A 22,045-nucleotide genomic window follows, 5' to 3' on the forward strand; every position below is an offset into this window, starting at 1 on the left:
TGCTTCCCTAAGGACTCACCGTCGACTGCGTCATGGTGTGCTGCTATGGCAGCAATGTACACCTTCAAGGTGGAAGGGGACAGCCTCCCTTCCAACCTCTCTTGCAGGAAGGAAAGCACTGATCTGACTGCGCACCTCTGGGGGTCTTCCTGATGGGAAGAACACCACTTAGCGAACAGACACCACTTAAAGGCATACAGGCGCCTCGTAGAGGGAGCCCTAGCCTGAGTGAATGTGTCTACCACCGCAGGTGGAAGACAGCTTAGGTCTTCCGCGTCCCGTCCAGGGGCCAGACATGGAGATTCCAGAGGTCTGGGCGCGGGTGCCGGATGGTGCCCCTTCCCTGAGAAAGAAGGGCCTTCCTCAGGGGAATTTGCCCGGGGGGAGCTGTCACGAGGAGCGTGAGGTCCGAGCACCACGTGTGGGCGGGCCAGTGGGGTGCTTACCAGGACGACCTTCTCCTCGTCCTCCCTGACCTTGCACAGGGTCTGTGCGAGCAGGCTCACTGGGGAAAAACGCATATTTGCGAATGCCAGGGGACCAGCTGTGCCAGCGCGTCTATGCCGAGGAAGGCCTCGGTGAGGGCGTACCAGAGCAGGCAGTGGGAGGATTCTTGGGAGGCGAACAGGTGCACCTGTGCCTGACTGAATCGACTCCAAATCAGCTGGACCACCTGAAGGTGGAGTCTCCACTCTCCCTTGAGGGTAACCTGTTGTTACGGCGCGTCCGCCGAAGTGTTGAGGTTGCCCGGGATGTGAGTGGCTTGCAGCGACTTGGTGCTGCTAACTCCGTTGGAGGAGACGGCGGGCGAGTTATGACATACAGCAGGAGCGCAGACCGCCTTGGCGGTTGACATATGCTACCGCTGCCGTGCTGTCTGTCCGAACTAGCACGTGCTTGCCCTGGATCAACGGCCAGAACCTCCGCAGGGCGAGCAGAATTGCCAGTAACTCGAGGCAGTTGATGTGCCAACGCAGCTGCGGACCCGTCTAGAGGCCGGCAGCTGCGTGCCCGTTGCCAACAGCGCCCCAGCCCATTTTGGAGGCGTCTGTCATGACCACGACGCGCCTGGAGACCAGTTCTAGTGGAACACCTGCTCGTGGAAACGAGAGGTCGGTCCAAGGGCTGAAAAGACGGTGACAGACCGACGTAATGGCCACGCGGTGTGTCCCGTGGCGCCATGCCCGTCTCGGGACTCGAGTCTGGAGCCAGTGCTGAAGCGGCCTCATATGCATCAACCCGAGCGGGGTGGCCACCGCCGAGGACGCCATATGCCCCAGGAGCCTCTGAAAATGTTTCAGTGGAACCGCTGTTTTCTGTTTGAACGCCTTCAAACAGGCCAGCACCGACTGGGCGCGCTCGTTCATAAGGTGCGCCGTCAAGGAGACTGAGTCCAACTCCAAACCGAGAAAAGAGATGCTCTGAACCGGGAGGAGCTTGCTCTTCTCCCAGCTGACCCGAAGCCCTATAGCCGCATAACCCGTCTCAAGAGTGAGCTAGGATTAGCCAGTCGTCGAGATAGTTGAGAATGCGAATGCCCACCTCCCTTAACGGGGCAAGGGCAGCCTCTGCGATATTCGTAAAGATGCGAGGAGACAGGGACAGGCCGAAAGGGAGGACTTGTACCGATACGCCTGACCCTCGAATGCAAACCGCAGGAAGGGTCTGTGTCGAGGAAGGATCGAGACGTGAAAGTACGCATCCTTCGGGTCTACCGCCGCGAACCAATCTTGATGCCGGACGCTCGCTAGAATGCGTCTTTGCGTCAGCATCTTGAACGGGAGTCTGTGTAAGGCCCGGTTCAGTACTCGCAGGTCCAAGATTGGCCGCAACCCACCGCCTTTTTTCGGTACAATGAAGTAGGGGCTGTAAAACCCCCTCTTCATCTCGGCTGGAGGGACAGGTTCTATCGCGTTCTTCCGTAGGAGGGTAGCGATCTCCGCGCAAGGTAGCAGCGTTTCCATCTTTCACCAAGGTGAAGTGGACACCGCTGGACCTGGGCGGATGCCCAGCGAAGTGAATCGTGCAGCCGAGTCAGACGGTCCGGACCAGCCCTCGCGACGGACTGGAAAGCGCAAGCCATGCACCCGAGTTCCGCGCAAGGGGGACCAAAGGGACAACGTCATCGGATGTACCGGCGGGTGGGGCCTCGCGGCGGGGCGGAGCTCGAGGTGCCACACCACATCGTGGCCGTGCTGAGTCCGAGGGACATCGAAGCACTTACCTGGCTCCTTGTGACCACCCCTGGAACAGCCTGGGACGGGGGAGGAAGAGGCCTGTCCTCATGACCCGTGGAGACTGTCACATCGGGGGCGGATTTGTGCCACAGCTGGGCGCTCAGGGTGGGAGACCGCCGCTGGAGCGCCAACCTGCCAAATGGAGTGGTGGACGGTGGTCGTGATGCCAGCCGTACACACCGAATATGTGACCCAGGGAACAAGGAAACCACTCTTGCGGAGCTCTTGAGTACTGCAGCCACTTGGGCATGCAGCGCAATTAAATGCAAAAGGTAACAAAAGATGAAGATCTGCTTACCAGCTCCAGAGCAGCGGGTTTCGTTGTCCCTGGGTCGCCCATCTCAGGGGTGCTTCGAAGACCTCCGTGGGTTCTTCGGTGCCGGCTGTGAGACGGGTGGCGTCGGCTTCCTGCGGTGGGCTCCACGCCGGGGCCGGGCCGGAGGGGCGGGCTGCGGCGGAGCCGGTGCAGTCACCGCAGGGGGACGCCCTCGGCGATGAGTAGATGGGGGGATCTTGAGCCACGCCGGGGCAGGACAAGCCGGCTAACATCCATCTACTGCTCTACCATCGAGAACTGCTTGGCAAAGTCCTCGACAGTGTCGCCGAATAGGCCCGCCTGGAAATTGGGGGCACAGGTTCTATCGTGTCCTTCCGTAGGAGGGTAGCGATCTCCGCGCAAGGTAGCAGCGTTTTCATCCTTCACCAAGGTGAAGTGGACCACGCTGAACCTGGGCGGATGCCCGGCGAAGTGAATCGCGCAGCTGAGTCGGACGGTCCGGACCAGCCCTCGTGACGGATTGGAAGGCGCAAGCCATGCGTCCAAGTTCTGCGCAAGGGGGACCAAAGGGACAACGTCATCGGATGTACCGGCGGGTGGGGCCTCACGGCGGGGCGGAGCTCGAGGTGCCACACCACATCGTGGCCGTGCTGAGTCTAGGGACATCAAAGCACTTACCTGGCTCCTTGTGACCACCCCTGGAACAGCCTGGGATGGGGGAGGAAGAGGCCTGTCCTTGTGACCCGTGGAGACTGTCACATCGGGGGCGGATTTGTGCCACAGCTGGGCACTCAGGGGCGGGAGACCGCCGCTGGAGCGCCAACCTGCCAAATGGAGTGGTGGACGGTGGTCATGATGCCAGCCGTACACACCGGATACATGACCCAGGGAACAAGGAAACCACTCTTGCTGAGCTCTTGAGTACTGCAGCCACTTGGGCATGCAGCGCAATTAAATGCAAAAGGTAACAAAAAGATGAAGATCTGCTTACCAGCTCCAGAGCAGCGGGTTTCGTTGTCCCTGGGTCGTCCGTCTCAAGGGCGCTTTGAAGCCTTTCACAGGTTCTGGGTGGCCGTGAGACGGGTGGCGTCTGCTTCCTGCGGTGGGCTCCACGCCGGGGCCAGGCCGAAGAGGCAGGCTGCGGCGGAGCCGGTGAGTAGATGGGGTGCAGGATCTTGAGCTGCGCCGGGGCAGGATATGCCGGCTAGCATCCATCTACTCCTCTACCATCGAGAACTGCCGGGCAAAGTCCTCGACAGTGTCACCGAATAGGCCTGCCTGGGAAATGGGGGCAGCTCCTGGACCACTAGTGTGGCCATCGTCCGCCCGAGAGACCGCGCCGTGACCTCCGTCGCTCGTAGAGTGAGGTCGGTCGCCAAGCGCAGTTCCTGCATCAATCCCGGGGCGGAACTACCCTCGTGCAGTTCCTTTAGCGCCTTGGCGGACTTGCAGGAGAGCGTAAACCTACAGGCCTTGGACGGGGGCTTTGGGCACCCATGCCAGGTGGTGGCGCTCTGCGGGCATAGGTGCACCGCAAGCGCCTTTATCCACCGGGGAATTGCCGAATAACCCTTGGCCGCCCCACCATCGAGGGTAGTGAGGGCGGGGAAGCTGAAAAGATCGGGACCGGGCAGTAAAAAGTGCCTCCCGTGACCTTGTCAGCTCTTCATGCACTTCCGGGAAGAAATGAACGGGGGCGGGGCGTGGCTTTGAGTGGCGCCGCGAGCCCAGGAACCAATCACAGAGCCGCGAGGGTTCAGGGAAGAGCGGTGAATCCACTCTAACCAACGCTCGCGGCTGCCCGGGAAAGCATGTCGTCATCTCCGCGTCAGCCTGTGACTGGGCGATCGACCCCGAAGGGAGGAGCCCAGCTGAGGCTTCCGACTGGACGAGCCCGCTCTCCGATGCTGCGCTCGAGAGCTCATCACTTTCGCGGGCTCCGAATAAGAGGTCGAACTCGCCGTGAGACGAGCCGGCGGACTCACCCAGAAGCCCGATCGGGGCAGACGAGCGTGCTGGGGAATGGGAGGTCCGCGGGGGGATACCCGGCGGAGGCGGTCCCATTGGGGTCCCCAAATCACCCCCAGTGCTAGCCGCGCTGGCCTCAAACCCGTGGGTAAAAGGACCGAGGCGGGAGCCTCTGAGGTGGCTCGCTTTCTTACGAAGGCGAGCCGCGACCACAACGTTGCCATGGAAATATTCTCGCAATGAGAACATGACCATCCACGAACGCTGTCTCCGCGTGAGCAGTGCAGAGACACGAAAGACAGTGATCGTGACCGTTAGAAGGCGAGAGATAACGAGCACAACCAGGAATAACACACAATCAGAAAAGCATCTTTAAAAAAGACTCATCTTTAAAAAGACGTTCCGTGTGTCCCCTCTTTTAGAGGGGAAAAATGCTCTTTCAGAAAATATACTCTCTAGTTTTTCTGCCGAAGCGCCCAGGGGCGTTCTCTGCAGTGCACCAGTGCAGAGGAGGGAGAAGCCGCTGAAATGCGCCGTCAGATCCAGCAGAGGTGAATGAACAGTAGTATTCAGCTCAATGAGCATGACCGTTCCGCTCCGAAGAGAAAATCTGAATGAGTGGTTGCATACCAGCTCCTTTTATACCGTATGTTCGGGGGAGTGGCATGCAAATACCACTCGCCAATTCTCATTGGCCTTTTATCAAAGACCAGAGGTGTCTCGGGCTCCCAAGAGTGACCCCTAGTGTCACTACATCTACACCAACGTCGAGTGAGTGACAGATAGGGAACTGCTTTGTGGTTGAAAATCCACAGTGGCCAGTGAGCCAAAAAGTGAATGTCAAGCCCTGATTTCACATAACATGAACATTTGGGAAACACAAACCTTCTTCTGTAAGACATCAGTCCTGTTGCTATGCTGATGCACAGCACTAAAAAATGATTGAATGTGTAAAGTCTGGCCACTGTGATCCAAACTGCCTCTGGCAAGATATTCACAACTGTCTGATGAAGCTTTATGAACCTATGAAAAGCCCAATCACTGCCCTCTGACCACAATACATGCTGTGAGTGTGTGTGTGTGTGGGCAGGTTTAAGTGGTTTACGAGGACTTTTTTTAGGTTACAAACTGGTAATTACAAGGGTATTATGCTATAAATGTAGTTTATGAGGACATTTCTAGTGTCCCCATAATTCAATTCGCTTAAAAAAAAAAACTAAACAATGTTTTATTGAAAATGTAAAAATGCAGAACATTTTTGTGAGGGTTAGGTTTAGGGGATACAATTTATAGTTTGTACAGTATAAAAATAATTATGTCTATGAAGAGTCCTCATAATGATAGCTGCACCAACATGTGTGTGTGTGTGTGTGTGTGTGTGTGTGTGTGTGTGTGTGTGTGTGTGTGTGTGTATACGTACATACAGTTTATAGCTGTACCTGCAATATGCTTGCCTCCAAGCCTTATATTGTATCACTATCATACTATCACCTCACAAACTCAGCCATACTCCTGCTGTAGAATTTTTGAGATAAGAGAGATACATGGGTACAAAGAACAAACCATGTGCTTGTGCTAGTGTGCCATACTGAAGTTCCATGGCTCACTCAGCAGAAACGATAATCTTGCTCTCCAGACTGCAAGGTGAATACATCTGAGGATTTACCAAACATGAATTTTCATGTTTCGCATATTGAAAGAAGAAAGGAAAAACATGAGAAATGTAAGAAGAGATGATAGAATCCAGTCTATGCCTGCCAAGTTGAGACTGATATTGAATAGAACAGCAAAAAAAAAAAAAAAAAAAAAAAAAAGCATTTATTTGGGAATTATACACTTGTCCTGGGCATTAATGAAGGCAGTCAATTCGCTCCTTTATAATCCAAGTGCATTGTTTTATTGTTCAGTCCAAGGTACTTTTGGCTGCCCGTGGGTAACTGTAACCTTCAAATGAGAATTCATTATAATATTTTTAGTTAATTTTAAATGGTAGGCTTATAACTTGGTAACTTTAATGCAACGGGCACAGCATGCTTTTTTTTTTAATTACATGATTATACGTGACTTATAGCTGACCATTGTTGGTAATTTCTGGTTCATTCATCATTGTCATTTTTTTATTTATTGAGTGGTCATGTCGAGTGCATTGCACGGTGGGTTTGTGTTCAGATTGTATATTGTACATTTTGTGAAGTTGTATGGTGTTATTCAGTTCTGAAACATGCTCTTCCCTTAGTGTAAACCAGGAAGTTAATATAACTGTAGTTCAAATGTTCACAGAAGACCATTTCAGTACTAAAAGGTTGCTCTTTCAAAGCTCAAAGCTCAAAACTAAAAGTTATCGGTTATTTTTCATGTAGACTCATGAATGCTTCTCAGATGTTTCTTCTAAAAGTAGAAGAACAAAAATTAGACACAAATGAGACAATTGTTGACCTACAGAAAGAGTACAGTTCACTTTAGAGTACTAATATTTAGTATATCTAATAATACTACTAATAATATAATATCATAGCTCAGATCATTTGATTTTGGGAGAATAAGAGTTCATATTGAAATCTCTAGGGGGAAACACTAAAAATGAATTGCGACCGGTAAAAGCACCGGTTCCCTATCTGTCACTCACTCAACGTTGGTGTCAATGTAGTGACACTAGGGGTCACTCTTTGATAAAAGGCCAATGAAAATTGGTGAGTGGTATTTGCATGCCACTCCCCCGAACATACGGGTATAAAAGGAGCTGGTATGCAACCACTCATTCAGATTTTCTCTTCGGAGCCGAACGGTCATGCTCGCTGAGCTGAATACTACTGTTCATTCACCTGCTGGATCTGACGGCGCATTTCAGCGGCTTCTCCCTCCTCTGCACTGGTGCACTGCAGAGAATGCCCCTGGGCACTTCGGCAGAAAAACTAGAGAGTATATTTTCTGAAAGAGCATTTTTCCCCTCTAAAAGAGTATATATTTCTCTAAAAGAGCGCACACACGGAACGTCTTTTTAAAGACGCGTCTTTTTAAAGATGCTTTTCCGATCGTGTGTTATTCCTGGTTGTGCTCGTTATCTCTCGCATTCTAACGGTCACGATCACTGTCTTTCGTGTCTGGGCACTGCTCACGCGGAGACAGCGTTCGTGGATGGTCATGTTCTCATTGCAAGAATATGTCCATGGCAACGTTGCGGTCGCGGCTCGCCTTCGTAAGAAAGCGAGCCACCCCAGAGGCTCCCGCCTCGGTCCTTTTACCCACGGGTTTGAGGCCAGTGCGGCTAGCACTGGGGGTGATTTGGGGACCCCAATGGGACCGCCTCCGCCGGGTATCCCCCCGCGGACCTCCCATTCCCCAGCACGCTCGTCTGCCCCGATCGGGCTTCCGGGTGAGTCTGCCGGCTCGTCTCACGGCGAGTTCGACCTCTTATTCGGAGCCCGCGAAAGTGATGAGCTCTCGAGCGCAACATCGGAGAGCGGGCTCATCCAGTCGGAAGCCTCAGCTGGGCTCCTCCCTTCGGGGTCGATCGCCCAGTCACAGGCTGATGCGGAGATGACGACATGCTTTCCCGGACAGCCCCGAGCGTCGGTTAAAGTGGATTTCACCGCTCTTCCCTGAACCCTCGCGGCTCTGTGATTGGTTCCTGGGCTCGTGGCGCCGCTCAAAGCCACACCCCACACCGTTCCTTTCTTCCCGGAAGTGCATGAAGAGCTGACAAGGTCGTGGGAGGCACCTTTTACTGCCCGGTCCCGATCTTTTCAGCTTCCCCGCTCTCACTACCCTCGATGGTGGGGCGGACAAGGGTTATTCGGCAATCCCCCGGTGGATAAAGGTGCTCGCAGTGCACCTATGCCCGCAGAGCGCCGCCACCTGGCGTGGGTGCCCAAAGCCCCCGTCCAAGGCCTGTAGGTTTACGTCATCTCTGACGGTCAAAGCCTACAGAGCTGCTGGACAAGCCGCCTCCGCCCTGCACGCCATGGCTCTCCTGCAAGTCCGCCAAGGCGCTAAAGGAACTGCACGAGGGTAGTTCCGCCCCGGGATTGATGCAGGAACTGCGCTCGGCGACCGACCTCGCTCTCTGAGCGACGGAGGTCACGGCGCGGTCTCTCGGGTGGACGATGGCCACACTAGTGGTCCAGGAGCGCCACCTTTGGCTCAACCTGGTCGAGATGGGTGAGGCCGACAGGACACGATTCCTTGCTGCCCCCATTTCCCAGGCGGGCCTATTCGGCGACACCGTCGAGGACTTTGCCCAGCAGTTCTCGATGGTAGAGCAGTAGATGGATGCTAGCCGGCTTATCCTGCCCCGGTGTGGCTCAAGATCCCGCACCCCATCTACTCATCGCCGAGGGCGTCCCCCTGTGGTGACGGAACCGTCTCCGCCGCAGCCCGCTCCTCCGGCCCGGCCCCGGTGTGGAGCCCACCACAGGAAGCCGACGCCACCCATCTCACAGCCGGCACCGAAGAACCCACGGAGGTCTTCGAAGCGCCCCTGAGACGGGCGACCCAGGGACAACGAAACCTGCTGCTCTGCAGCTGGTAAGCAGATCTTCATCTTTTTGTTACCTTTTGCATTTAATTGCGCTGCATGCCTAAGTGGCTGCAGTACTCAAGAGCTCCACAAGAGTGGTTTCCTTGTTCCATGGGTCACATATCCGGTGTGTACGGCTGGCATCACGACCACCGTCCACCACTCCATTTGGCAGGTTGGCGCTCCAGCGGCGGTCTCCCGCCCTGAGCGCCCAGCTGTGGCACAAATCCGCCCCCAATGTGACAGTCTCCACGGGTCACGAGGACAGGCCTCTTCCTCCCCCATCCCAGGCTGTTCCGGGGGTGGTCACAAGGAGCCAGGTAAGTGCTTCGATGTCCTCGGACTCAGCACGGCCACGATGTGGTGTGGCACCTCGAGCTCCACCCCGCTGTGAGGCCCCACCCGCCGGTACATCCGATGACATTGTCCCTTTGGTCCCCCTTGCGCGGAACTTGGACGCATGGCTTGCGCTTTCCAGTCCGTCACGAGGGCTGGTCCGGACCGTCCGACTCGGCTGCGCGATTCACTTCGCCGGGCATCCGCCCAGGTCCAGCGGTGTCCACTTCACCTTGGTGAAAGTCAGAAACGCTGCTACCTTGCGTGGAGATCGCTACCCTCCTATGGAAGGACGCGATAGAACCTGTCCCTCCAGCCGAGATGAAGAAGGGGTTTTACAGCCCCTACTTCATTGTACCGAAAAGAGGCGGTGGGTTGCGACCGATCTTGGACCTGCGAGTACTGAACCGGGCCTTACACAGACTCCCGTTCAAGATGCTGACGTAAAGACGCATTCTAGCGAGCGTCCGGCATCAAGATTGGTTCGCGGCGGTAGACCCAAAGGATGCGTACTTTCACGTCTCTATCCTTCCTCGACACAGACCCTTCCTGCGGTTCGCGTTCGAGGGTCAGGCGTATCAGTACAAAGTCCTCCCTTTCGGCCTGTCCCTGTCTCCTCGCGTCTTTACGAAGATCGCAGAGGCTGCCCTTGCCCCGTTAAGGGAGGTGGGCATTCGCATTTTCAACCATCTCGACGACCGGCTAATCTTAGCTCACTCTCGAGACGAGTTATGCGCACACAGGGACCTGGTGCTCTCACACCTCAGCCGACTAGGGCTTCGGGTCAGCTGGGAAAAGAGCAAGCTCCTCCCGGTTTAGAGCATCTCTTTTCTCGGTTTGGAGTTGGACTCAGTCTCCTTGACGGCACACCTTACGAACGAGCACACCCAGTCGGTGCTGGCCTGTTTGAAGGCGTTCAAACAGAAAACAGCGGTTCCACTGAAACTTTTTCAGAGGCTCCTGGGGCATATGGCATCCTCGGCGGTGGCCACCCCGCTCGGGTTGATGCATATGAGGCCGCTTCAGCACTAGCTCCAGACTCGATTCCCGAGATGGGCATGGCGCCACGGGACAAACCACGTGGCCATTACACCGGTCTGTCACCGTCTTTTCAGCCCTTGGACCAACCTCACGTTTCTACAAGCAGGTGTTCCTCTAGAACTGGTCTCCAGGCGCATCGTGGTCACGACAGACGCCTCCAAAACGGGCTGGGGCGCTGTTGGCAACGGGCACACAGCCGCCAGCCTCTAGACGGGTCCGCGGCTGCGTTGGCACATCAACTGCCTCGAGTTACTGGTAATTCTGCTCGCCCTGTGGAGGTTCCGGCCGTTGATCCAAGGCAAGCGCGTGCTAGTTCAGACAGACAGCACGGCAGCAGTAGCATATGTCAACCACCAAGGCGGTCTGCGCTCCCGCTGTATGTCATAAACTCGCCCGCCGTCTCCTCCAACGGAGTTAGCAGCACCAAGTCGCTGCAAGCCACTCACATCCCGGGCAACCTCAACACTTCGGCGGACGCGCCGTAACAACAGGTTACCCTCAAGGGAGAGTGGAGACTCCACCTTCAGGTGGTCCAGCTGATTTGGAGTCGATTCGGTCAGGCACAGGTGCACCTGTTCGCCTCCCAAGAATCCTCCCACTGCCCGCTCTGGTACGCCCTCACCGAGGCCTTCCTCAGCATAGACGCGCTGGCACACAGCTGGTCCCCTGGCATTCGCAAATATGCGTTTTCCCCCAGTGAGCCTGCTCGCACAGACCCTGTGCAAGGTCAGGGAGGACGAGGAGAAAGTCGTCCTGGTAAGCACCCTACTGGCCCGCCCAGACGTGGTGCTCGGACCTCACGCTCCTCGTGACAGCTCCCCCCGGGCAAATTCCCCTGAGGAAGGCCCTTCTTTCTCAGGGAAGGGGCACCATCCGGCACCCGCGCCCAGACCTTTGGAATCTCCATGTCTGGCCCCTGGACAGGACGCGGAAGACCTAAGCTGTCTCCCACCTGCGGTGGTAGACACGTTCACTCAGGCTAGGGCTCCCTCTACGAGGCGCCTGTATGCCTTTAAGTGGCGTCTGTTCGCTAAGTGGTGTTCTTCCCGTCAGGAAGACCCCCAGAGGTGCGCAGTCAGATCAGTGCTTTCCTTCCTGCAAGAGAGGTTTGAAGGGAGGCTGTCCCCTTCCACCTTGAAGGTGTACGTTGCTGCCATAAGCAGCACACCATGACGCAGTCGACGGTAAGTCCTTAGGGAAGCATGATCTGATCATCAGGTTCCTAAGAGGCGCCAGGAGGTTGACTCCCTCCAGGCCGCGCCTTGTTCCCTCATCGGACCTCTGTAGTTTTTCAGGGTCTACAGAGAGCCCCCTTTGAGTTTTGCAGTCAGCCGGGCTTAAGGCACTCTCCTTAAAGACTGCCCTCCTGACTGCGCTCACTTCCATCAAGAGGGTAGGTGACCTGCAAGCGTTCTCTGTCAGCGAAATGTGCCTGGAGTTCGGTCCGGGCTATTCTCATGTGATCCTGAGACCCCCGACCGGGCTATGTGCCCAAGGTTCCCACCACTCCTTTTAGGGACCAGGTGGTGAACCTGCAAGTGCTGCCCCAGGAGGAGGCAGACCCAGCCCTGTCTTTGCTGTGTCCGGTGCGCGCTTTACGCATCTATTTGGATCGCACGCAGAGCATTAGGATCTCTGAGCAGCTCTTTGTCTGCTTTGGTGCACAGTGGAAAGGAAGCGCTGTCTCCAAGCAGAGGATCACCCACTGGCTCATTGACGCCATAACTATGGCATATCACGCCCACAACATGCCGACAAGATAGGGCTATGAGCCCATTCTACCAGGGGTGTAGCGGTCTCCTGGGCCCTGGCCAGGGGTGCCCCTCTAACAGACATTTGCAGAGCAGCAGTCTGGGCAACACCCAACACCTTTGCAAGGTTCTACAACCTCCGGGTGGAACTGGTTTCGTCCCAGGTAGTGGCACGCAATACAAGCGGATAATCCCGGGATAGCCGGCTGGGTGTATCGCTTGCACATAGCGCCTTCCACCTCCTTTTGAGCTGAAGACGTGCGCCATTAATTCCCAGTAGTGTTCACAAACTTTGTTCCCTGGTTGACTTCCTCCGAGCCCTGTGGCAGTCGAGTTTTCGGAGAGACTCGTTGCCGGCCCAGTACACGTGCTAACTAAGAGTCCTGTTCTGGGGTAGGTGTTCCGCATGTGGTGGTTCCCTGTAAGGCTAACCCCATGCGATGTATATCTTCCGCTAATTCATTTCCCTGTTGGCAAACTGCGTCTTCCATGGGCAGAGCCCCTCTGCCCCAGTCTCCATGTTTGTAGTAACTCCTCCCCCATTGGGTAGGATCTACCTTGAAGACTCTCCACATGGTTGGAAAGACCATGTGACGTATTTTTCCACTTAAATATTCCCCCCTCTCTTTGGGCGAGGTGTGGTCTCCGCGGTGTCTTCCCCTTGGGAGGGACACCCCCCAACTAGACCCGGCGGCCCAGTCGGATAATCCCCCTTCTTTTTTAGGGAGTGGAAAAAAAGAAGGGGAAAAGAGGCCACGACTGGGTTAGCCTGTCTCTATCTTTTGGGTAGTCGACTTGTCCCCAAAGGGCCGTTCGACACTCATAATTATGTTGGGGGAGGTTACGTGTCGACCTGGTGTGCTGGCTATGAGACACACAGTGGTCTGCCCACCACACACCACCAGTTCACGTAACACAGTTCAGCTAGTTGTGGCGTTTCCTATAGGGACCCCTAATGTCACTACATCGACACAACATCGAGTGAATGACAGATAGGGAACGTCATGGTTACTTGTGTAACCTCCGTTCCCTGATGGAGCTGTCTCAGCTCCTCTGCATAAAACCTGAATGAGTGGTTGCATACCAGCTCCTTTTATACCCGTATGTCCGGTGGAGTGGCATGCAAATACCACTCGCCAATTTTCATTGGCCTTTTATCAAAGACCAGAGGTTATCAGGGAATGGAGGTTACACAAGTAACCATGATGTTTTCTTTGTGTAACCAGCACTAATGTCACATTTGGAAGTTAGAAGCTTCCCTGCTTGGGCATCATTGGTACAGGCCAAGAGACTAATGTGGAGACTTATGTTACTCTTGTACTCAACTCTAGACTCATGTTACTCTAGCACCCTATTCTAGATTGTAGTCTAGGGTTATGAAAGGAGTTTACGGTAGACTTAAACAGGTAAATACAAGTCCATTCTACCTAGCTGTCTATCGTTTGTGTATGGATTATTACACTACCACTGGTTGCATTCATAAACTAGTGTGTGCGTTTAACGTGGTTGTCAGTATGTTCTTCTTTGTATGTGTGTGTGACACTGAGGGACAGGGGGCTTTGGAACACCTGACCAGCTTTTCACTACATAACGGGCCAGCTCAGTCTTTGTGGATGTTCAGAAAGGGGGTTTAAAAGGTACAAACAGTCAAAAAAATGAAAACAATGGCTTGACACACAGTTAGACATCCCCTTGGCGTGTTCCGCCGGCAAACATTTCTGAACTTCTGCATCTCTTCCCAAGGCTGGCTTCCTTCCACACTGGCACATTCTTTTTACGCGCACGCCCATTCAATGCCAGCCACTCACTCTCTTGATGCAACCAGCTCTTTCGATCCCACAAGCCTCTGACCTCTTGCAGTAATGCAATATCACTGATACACAAAATGAAAAGCCGAAGTTGCTGTTTATGACGTTTATTCATCCATAACAACAACAAAACAAGGCCATGTGTGCCATAAAACATGCAATTAGAACATACTAAAATTGTGGGAATAGAACAGTTTATTAAATAAAATCAAAATAATTAAGAATGTGGTATTAGTGGAAGAAAAGCGATTTCACATTCTAACGGTTGTAGAAGGCTGCTAGTGTGATGGCTGACTTACAAGATATTAAATTTTGCCAGCATGTCCAATTACATGTACATACTGTATTCAGTTATTTTATTAAAACAAATCACTAAAATTCATCAAGATGTTATTTTTATATTCTAAAGGTTAATTCTAAAGGCTTATAGTCTACAACCCCAATTTGAAAAAGTTGGGACAGTATGAAAAATGCTAATAAAAATAAAAGGGAATGATTTGTAAATTATATTCACCCTTTGCTATATTGAAAGCACTACAACTACACATTATATGATGTTTTTCCTTGTGAATTTCCTTGTTTTTTTTGAAAATATACAGTAATTTCAAATCAAATGATTGCAACACACTCCAAAAAATTTGGGACAGTCGAGTGTTTACCACTGTGAAACATCACCATTTCTTCTAATAACACTTATTAAGCATTTGAGCACTGAAGACACAAGTTAAGTTTAGAAAGTGGTAGGTCTTTAGCTGCACAATTGTATGGGGTCTTCATTGCCGGATGGTTTGCTTAATAATGTGCCATATTCTCAATTGGAGACAGGTCAGGACTGCAGGCAGGCCAATCTAGCATCCACACTCTGCTTACACAGTCATGCACTTGAAATCCAGGCAGTATGTGGTTTGAAGTTGTTCTGCTGGAAAATGCAGGGACTTCCCTGGAAAAGACGGTGCTGAATGGCAGTATATGTTGCTCCAAAATTTGTGCATATCTGTCTGCATTCATGGTGTTCTCACAGATGTGCGAGTTACCAATGCCATGGGCACTGACACACCCCTGGCCCATATAGAAATTGGCTTTTGGACCTGATGCTAATAACAGCCTGGATGGCCCTTTTCCTCTTTAGCCCGGATAACACGACGGCTTTGTTGTACAAAAACATTTTGAAATGTGGACTCTTATGACCAAAAACTTCTATTCTACTTTCCATCTAAGATGAGACCGAGCCCAGAGAAGTCGGCAGCACTTCTGGACAGTGTTGATGTATGGCTTCTGCTTTGCATAGTAAAGTCTTAACTTGCATCTGTGGATGCAGTGACGAGTGGTGTTGACTAACAAAGGTTTATTAAAGTTATCCCATCCCCATGTTCATGATATCCATTACAGATAAATTATGTTTTTTAAGACAGTGACGTCTGAGGGATCAGAGATCACGCATATTCAGAAATGGTTATTGTGCACTGTGGAGGGTGAAATGCCCCAAATCCTTCCAATTTGTCTTTGGGGAACATTGTTCTCAAAGTGCTGGATTATTTGCTGAAGCATCTGTTGGCAAATTGACAAGTCTTGAATGATCCTTGCTCTTGAAGGACTAGGCTGTTTTTGGAGGCTCTTTATATTTGACACAATTGCCTCTCCTGTTTAACATCTCCTGTTTCACATCCCCTTGCTATTTCAATTCATCAAAATGTTATTAGTCTTAAATTGCTCGTCTCAACTTTTTTGGAGTGTGTTGCAATCATCTGATTTGAAGTTATTGTACATTTTCAAAAATACAATGAAATTCACAAGGTAAAACATCATATAATGTGTAATTGTAGTGCTTTCAATAGAGAAAAGGGTGAATATAATTTACAAATCACTCCTTTTTGTTTTTATTAGCATTTTTCATACTGTCCTAAATTTTTTGGAATTGGGTTTGTAATTAAGGGATCTGAATGTAAAAACCTTTGGTTCTACATGTATTAAACACCCTTAATAAAATAATTTTTGGAGATGTCATATTGTCACAGATGTCAAAAGAACAGTGATGCTCCAATTGTCATCTCAACATCTAAAATAAATCTATTTCTCTGTCTATTTCTGTTTCTCATCCTCAATTTCCATCCTCTCTATGTTGACAGCTTGTTGTGCAAGAAAACTGCCCTCATGAAAATTTACTACACTGTCTGAACAAATAGATCTGATTTCATCACACAATTTCACAAAAAAATAAAATGATTTTTTTTTTTTTAATTGTGTGCAGTGTGAACAAAGCCTATGTGCATTTTGTTGTGGCTGATATTATTACTGGTTTGAGTGAACTTTAAATTATATTTCTAACAAGTTTGAATGAAAGTGTAGAAATTGTTTTCCTGATATCAGAAACAATGGGAAAAAAACTATATCCAGCCTCACAAACCTCCGGACCATGAAAATGGGTGGTTTTGGTGCCCTGATACTGCTGCTCTCTATAATGAGGGTCTGAAAACCTGTGTGGCCCCCCATTTGGCACATCTTTTAGAGCCCAGCACTCTAACCAACACAATAATTAGTTCTGCCTACTTTAAACCCACTTACAATCTCTAATCTAGAGACATTTCTGGCAGGATTGCAATATTTGGACACAGCCACTTGACACCTTTAAACCTAGAATGAGCATATTTCAATAAAAATAAAACAACAAATAAAATCCCACTCATTTGTCTGTGCTGGTCTTTCAATAAACATTTTTGTACACTAACCAGTAAATCTACAGAAGAAAGCTCAATTAAAGCTAAATTTTAAAGACTCCATTTCAGTAGTTCGTAGTTAATGTAATCCTGTATTAAGGATAGTGTAAACGTGTGGCTCACAGTCAGGGGCAAAGGGCTCGAGGCTCGAGACTTGACCCGAGCTCGAATACTCCTCCGGACTGGATTAGTATTGATGGAATAGATAGGAGGAGATGGGGAGGTGGTGGGATGATGGAAACTCTCATTGCTACATAGAGGTAAGCAGCTGTTTATATACTCCTACTCTGGCTGTGTGATTGGTCGGATTAAATGAACTTGCTCCTCCCGAACCTTGTTAATAAAATTACATTTAAAGACTCCCAATTACAATAATTACTGCATTATGTTTGAAAAGTGAAAAGAGAAAGGAAGAGAAAAGAAGATACTCTGTATTTTCTTTCCAGCCCTCTCATTAGTGTGTTCAGAGATACGTAATTAGCCTCTTAAACACAAGCATGTTATCCACTCAGATTACCCCAAGAGCTTTGTGCTCAGCAGATGATCTCTTTAAAGCATGCTAACAGGATTTAGGATGCTGATTTTTAGCTGCCTTTTCCCGCTTTTACATGTCCATCTCCATTAGTTTAGATTTTTTTATCATCTCCTAATTACATTTTTAAAGCTGCTCCTTTTTTGGTACACAGTGTCATATTTTAGACAAAGAAAGATGAATAGAAAAAGACTGATTTAACATCTTAGAGCTGTAACACATAAGCCTTGTTCAATATGTCACAACTTTCTTCATATGTGTGTGTGGAGTAGACTAAAGCACTGAACTGGTAAGCAGAAGGTTGTTGGTTCAGCCCCCACAGCCACCACCATTGTGTCCTTGAGCAAGGCACTTAACTCCAGGTTGCTCAAGGGGGATTGTCCCTGTAATCAGGGCACTGTAAGTTGCTTTGGATAAAAGCATCTGCCAAATGCATAAATGTAAATGTAACAGTTAAAAGGATGAACAAGGAAGAGGCAGGAACTGGCTGAACAGTGAACATAAAGTTTAATAGGAAACTCAACATAAAACAAACATAAGCAGACACACATGCAATGCTGTCAAGCACATCTCTCTCCCAAACTGGTGCCTCTGGCTCACCTTTATCTCGCTCTCCCGCTAATCAGATGATTCAGCGCCAGCCGTGCATCGTCACAGCCCGGCCACGCCCCCCCAATGTTTGTTTTTTTCCAGATCTGTAGGGAAGAGAATGGAAAATATAGTGCTATATAAAAACCAAAAAATTAAGTAAAAGTAAACTAAAAACATTTATCACCACAATGAAAAGTGTAGAAAATTTTGTTGATAGTTATTTACTGATCTGTAAAGTCATTCCTTTTTACCAGCCATTAATCATATAAAATAGTAAGACATTTGTGACAGATGCAGTAGAGCTCTTGTCTTAATAGTCATTAGACTATCCTTCAACTGGAGTGTCTTAACACCGGATGCTTTGATGCATCTAATGTAAAAACAGATTTCATGATAAATCATGATTTCTGAATAAAAGATCATATTTATGAATAATATGAGTGATTTTTTTGTATTCCTAAAATGAATTCTTTAGAAGCCTCCCATGGAAATTTGACATTGTGTGTTCAGGAACAAATAACTCAAAAATAATATTAGAGTTTTTTATTATGATTTTACTGGCTGATGTGTGAACCTGTAATACTGTATAAATTATGTCAATTCTAAATTACATACATTACATAACGAAATGTCATCTACCTTAATATCCTAGATTCTATGTTTTTGCAGAGACTTGAGTGAGAACTTCATCCAGGCGATTCCTCGAAAGGCCTTCCGAGGAGCAACAGACATCAAGAACCTGTGAGCAAACCTTAAAAACAATACTACTGTAAAAGAGACAACACTAACTGAACAGTACAATTTTTTAACAGTTGTTTCACTGTTTATTTTAACAGTCAGTTGGACAAGAATCACATCAGTTGCATTGAGGACGGAGCTTTCCGTGCATTACGTGGCCTGGAAGTTCTGTAAGTATCTCACAGACACACACACACATAACGTATTGCCCCCATCTCATTACCTGAGAACCACTCATAAATGTAATAGAGTCTTCACATACCAACATGTGACATGAACAAGAGAGCCACTCTAACCCTTACCATCTATCATTAACCAGTGCACGGTTACAGTATATGTTTTAAATGTGACAGAGTAATCCTGATCAGGGGACAGTTTCATCATACACAGTCACAGGTTGAGCAGAGAATCAGAGGCAGGACCCAAAAGCAGAGTAAAAACAAAAAAGATGTATTAATACAAAAATAAACAAAGGCAAAATAAAAACTAGCCCAAAGGGGGAAAACCAGGTACTGGATGTTAATGACAAAAGCAGGCTGGACTGGATAACGGTGCAAAACACAGGACCGACCGGAACTGGCACTGGTCAGCACACGAGGAGACTAAAGCAGGGAAGGAAATCAAACAGATTAACAAGCAGGGCAGGTGAGACAAATGTACTAATAATGGGCAAACAAGGACGTGGAGTATGACGCAAGACTGAGAGACACGCACCAATACAGAAACATAAACAAAGCCATGTGCTCTCATAAAACACAAACACCCGAATGGCTTGAGCGCACATCGCAAAGACAATAAGGCAATATACACTCATGCCAACCGACAGACAAGACAAGAGAATGCGTAGCAATGCCAAACAAAGCAAAACCACACATTCCCACACTAGGCAGAGCCTGAGCATACAACGCACAGGCGACAAAACAAGACAGGACATCTGTGCGAGAGTTCGGCTACACAAAAACCGAACCTCAGCACAACGTGAAGACAGCTCATGATGCGCAACGCGAAGTGTGCTCGTGGTCGCAAGAGACAGACATAAACGATTGACGTGAGTGCATGCCACCAAGATGGCATAAGCACAATGCACTCATGCCAATAACAGACAGAACATGGAGCATGAGTGTCTGAATCCCGACACCAACCGAAACCGAACCAGACAGGGAAGTCAGGATCCAGACACCATGCCCGAACATGAAACATGAGAAAAACCGAGGAGCGTACTGCAGGGCACTAACAACCGAAGTCGTGTGGTCACACAAAGACCGAAACGAAGCACAAGACAGACACATAAAAATTATGCCATGACCCTGTCACACAAAAAGCCAGAGTGACAGGATCGTGACACACATGCATGTAAAACTGATCCCTGAAATAAACATGTTTGCCAAAAATTATGAGCAGCACGATCGGTTGTTAATCTTGTCTTGTCTTCTTGATATTTTGCAGAACACTGAACAACAACAACATCAGCAGCATTCCAGTGTCGAGTTTTAACCACATGCCCAAGCTCAGGACCTTGTGAGTAACACACATAACATGCACACAGAAATAACACATGAAATATGTATACACACACCACCCAAGTCAATCTGAAACATATAGTGTTCAGATTCAGAAAGGATTGTTAGTTTACATGACACTATTCTTTTTTTCTTTTCTTTTTTGTAAATGTACTTATTTATTTTGATCAACCTTTTCAGTCTAATTAGACTCATCCCAATCAATTTCAATCACAATAACACAGCTTTGATTCGGGGACTTACTTGAATAGTATCTGCTGTTTTTATTTATTTATTTATTTATTTTATATATATGATCTTTTATATGGCAACTGTACAGTGGTTAGAGCAACCCATCTTAGCTGGCTGTCTTGTACAGATGAACAGCAATAAACACACACAGGCTCATTCCTTAAAGTCTTGGTGGGATGCCATGGGCCACATCAGGCCTGCAGCTTTGCCAGAAACCACTGTCAGTTCACACATACTGCAAATCACCTCAGAAATAAACACGTATTGTCTGTGTATATATACACTTGCACAATGTATTTATGAAATGTGCAAATATGTAGAAATTCAGTTTGTGAACAATTTTACCACATGCAGTTTCATTCACATTCTGGTTTGTCCCTGTAATAAGTGTACTGTAAGTCACTTTCTATAAAAGCATCTGCTAAACAAATTCTTCCTTAACGTAATGTTCATGTTTTCATTTTTCCATCTTCAGCCGTTTGCATTCCAATAACCTGAACTGTGACTGTCATCTTGCCTGGCTGTCCCAGTGGCTGCGGGAGCGGCCAACCATTGGTCTATTCACCCAATGCATCTCTCCAGCTCCACTTCGAGGACTCAATGTAGCCGAGGTCCAGAAACATGAATTCTCCTGTACAGGTAACTTTAAATCCAAACCTTCAAAACAAATGCCATTGCTAATCTGACTTAAGGGGTTTACACACTGGACACGACAGACGGACAACATACTGCATCCTAAAATTCGAAACTATTCACCGCTATTCGGTGCTCAGCTGCAACACTGGGGGCTGTCAAAAATTCTTCTGTGCCACTAAGCACGACTCCCGACTCATGATTTCCATTAAATTTGACCAATTATTTTTTATTTTTTTTATTTTTTTATTTTTTTTAAATCATTGTCAAGGGACATACACTACCGTTCAAAAGTTTGGGGTCATTTGACTGAAATGTTTCTCATGATCTTAAAAATCTTTTGATCTGAAGGCGTATGCTTAAATGTTTGAAATTAGTTTCATAGACAAAAATATAATTGTGCCAACATATTAATTTATTTAATTACAAAACTAAAAATATATAAAAACATTTTTAATGGATGACTTGGACCAAATAATAAAGAAAAGCAGCCAATAAGTGCCCAACATACAGTAGATGGGAACTCCTTCAGTACTGTTTAAAAAGCATCCCAGGGTGATACCTCAAGAAGTTGGTTGAGAAAATGCCAAGAGTACATGTCTGCAAATTCTAGGCAAAGAGTGGCTACTTTGAAGATGCTAAAATATAACATATTTTTTTATTTATTTTGGATTTTTTTAGTCACAACATAATTCCCATAATTCCATTTCTGTTATTCCATAGTTTTGACGACTTCACTAATATTCTAAAATGTGAAGTAAAAATAATAATAAGGAATGAGTAAGTGACCCCATACTTTTGAACGGCAGTGTTCACTACTGATATTAACCTAGGCTAAAAGATACATTAGCTGCTTTTCCACTATCAGGCCAATGAGGGCATGCTAGTGTGTGCCAGGGCCAGTTGCGTTCCCACTGTCACTTCCAGGGCTTCATCGTGCCACCTCAGGGCTTTCACAGGGTCAACGGCCAATGGCCTTTAGCCCGCCAATTACCCTTGGGCAAAAATAGGGCAACTGGGGAGTGAGGTGGGGCATGTCAAAGGCGGAGTTTCACCAAACTTGCCAAGTTGTGTATCCATTGCACAATAGTACAGGGTTGGGGAAAATTAAAAAATTGCGGTTACAGTACAAATCCATTAAAATGTACAATG

General features: G+C 48.8%; 1 protein-coding gene across 2 annotated transcripts in view; it reads left to right on the forward strand.

The window, feature by feature from the left end:
* The window catches only part of LOC127411723 (slit homolog 1 protein-like), a 180,612-nt gene that overhangs the window by 66,901 nt on the left and 91,666 nt on the right, over positions 1 to 22,045 (forward strand). For both annotated transcript variants that reach the window (XM_051647428.1, XM_051647430.1), the window contains exons 5-8: positions 18,441 to 18,512; positions 18,608 to 18,679; positions 19,956 to 20,027; positions 20,736 to 20,899. In XM_051647428.1, coding sequence (XP_051503388.1) covers positions 18,441 to 18,512; positions 18,608 to 18,679; positions 19,956 to 20,027; positions 20,736 to 20,899 — 380 coding nt within the window. The remainder of the gene's footprint in view (positions 1 to 18,440; positions 18,513 to 18,607; positions 18,680 to 19,955; positions 20,028 to 20,735; positions 20,900 to 22,045) is intronic.

Source organism: Myxocyprinus asiaticus, chromosome 21 (assembly GCF_019703515.2).
Source record: "Myxocyprinus asiaticus isolate MX2 ecotype Aquarium Trade chromosome 21, UBuf_Myxa_2, whole genome shotgun sequence".
Lineage (NCBI taxonomy): Eukaryota > Metazoa > Chordata > Actinopteri > Cypriniformes > Catostomidae > Myxocyprinus > Myxocyprinus asiaticus.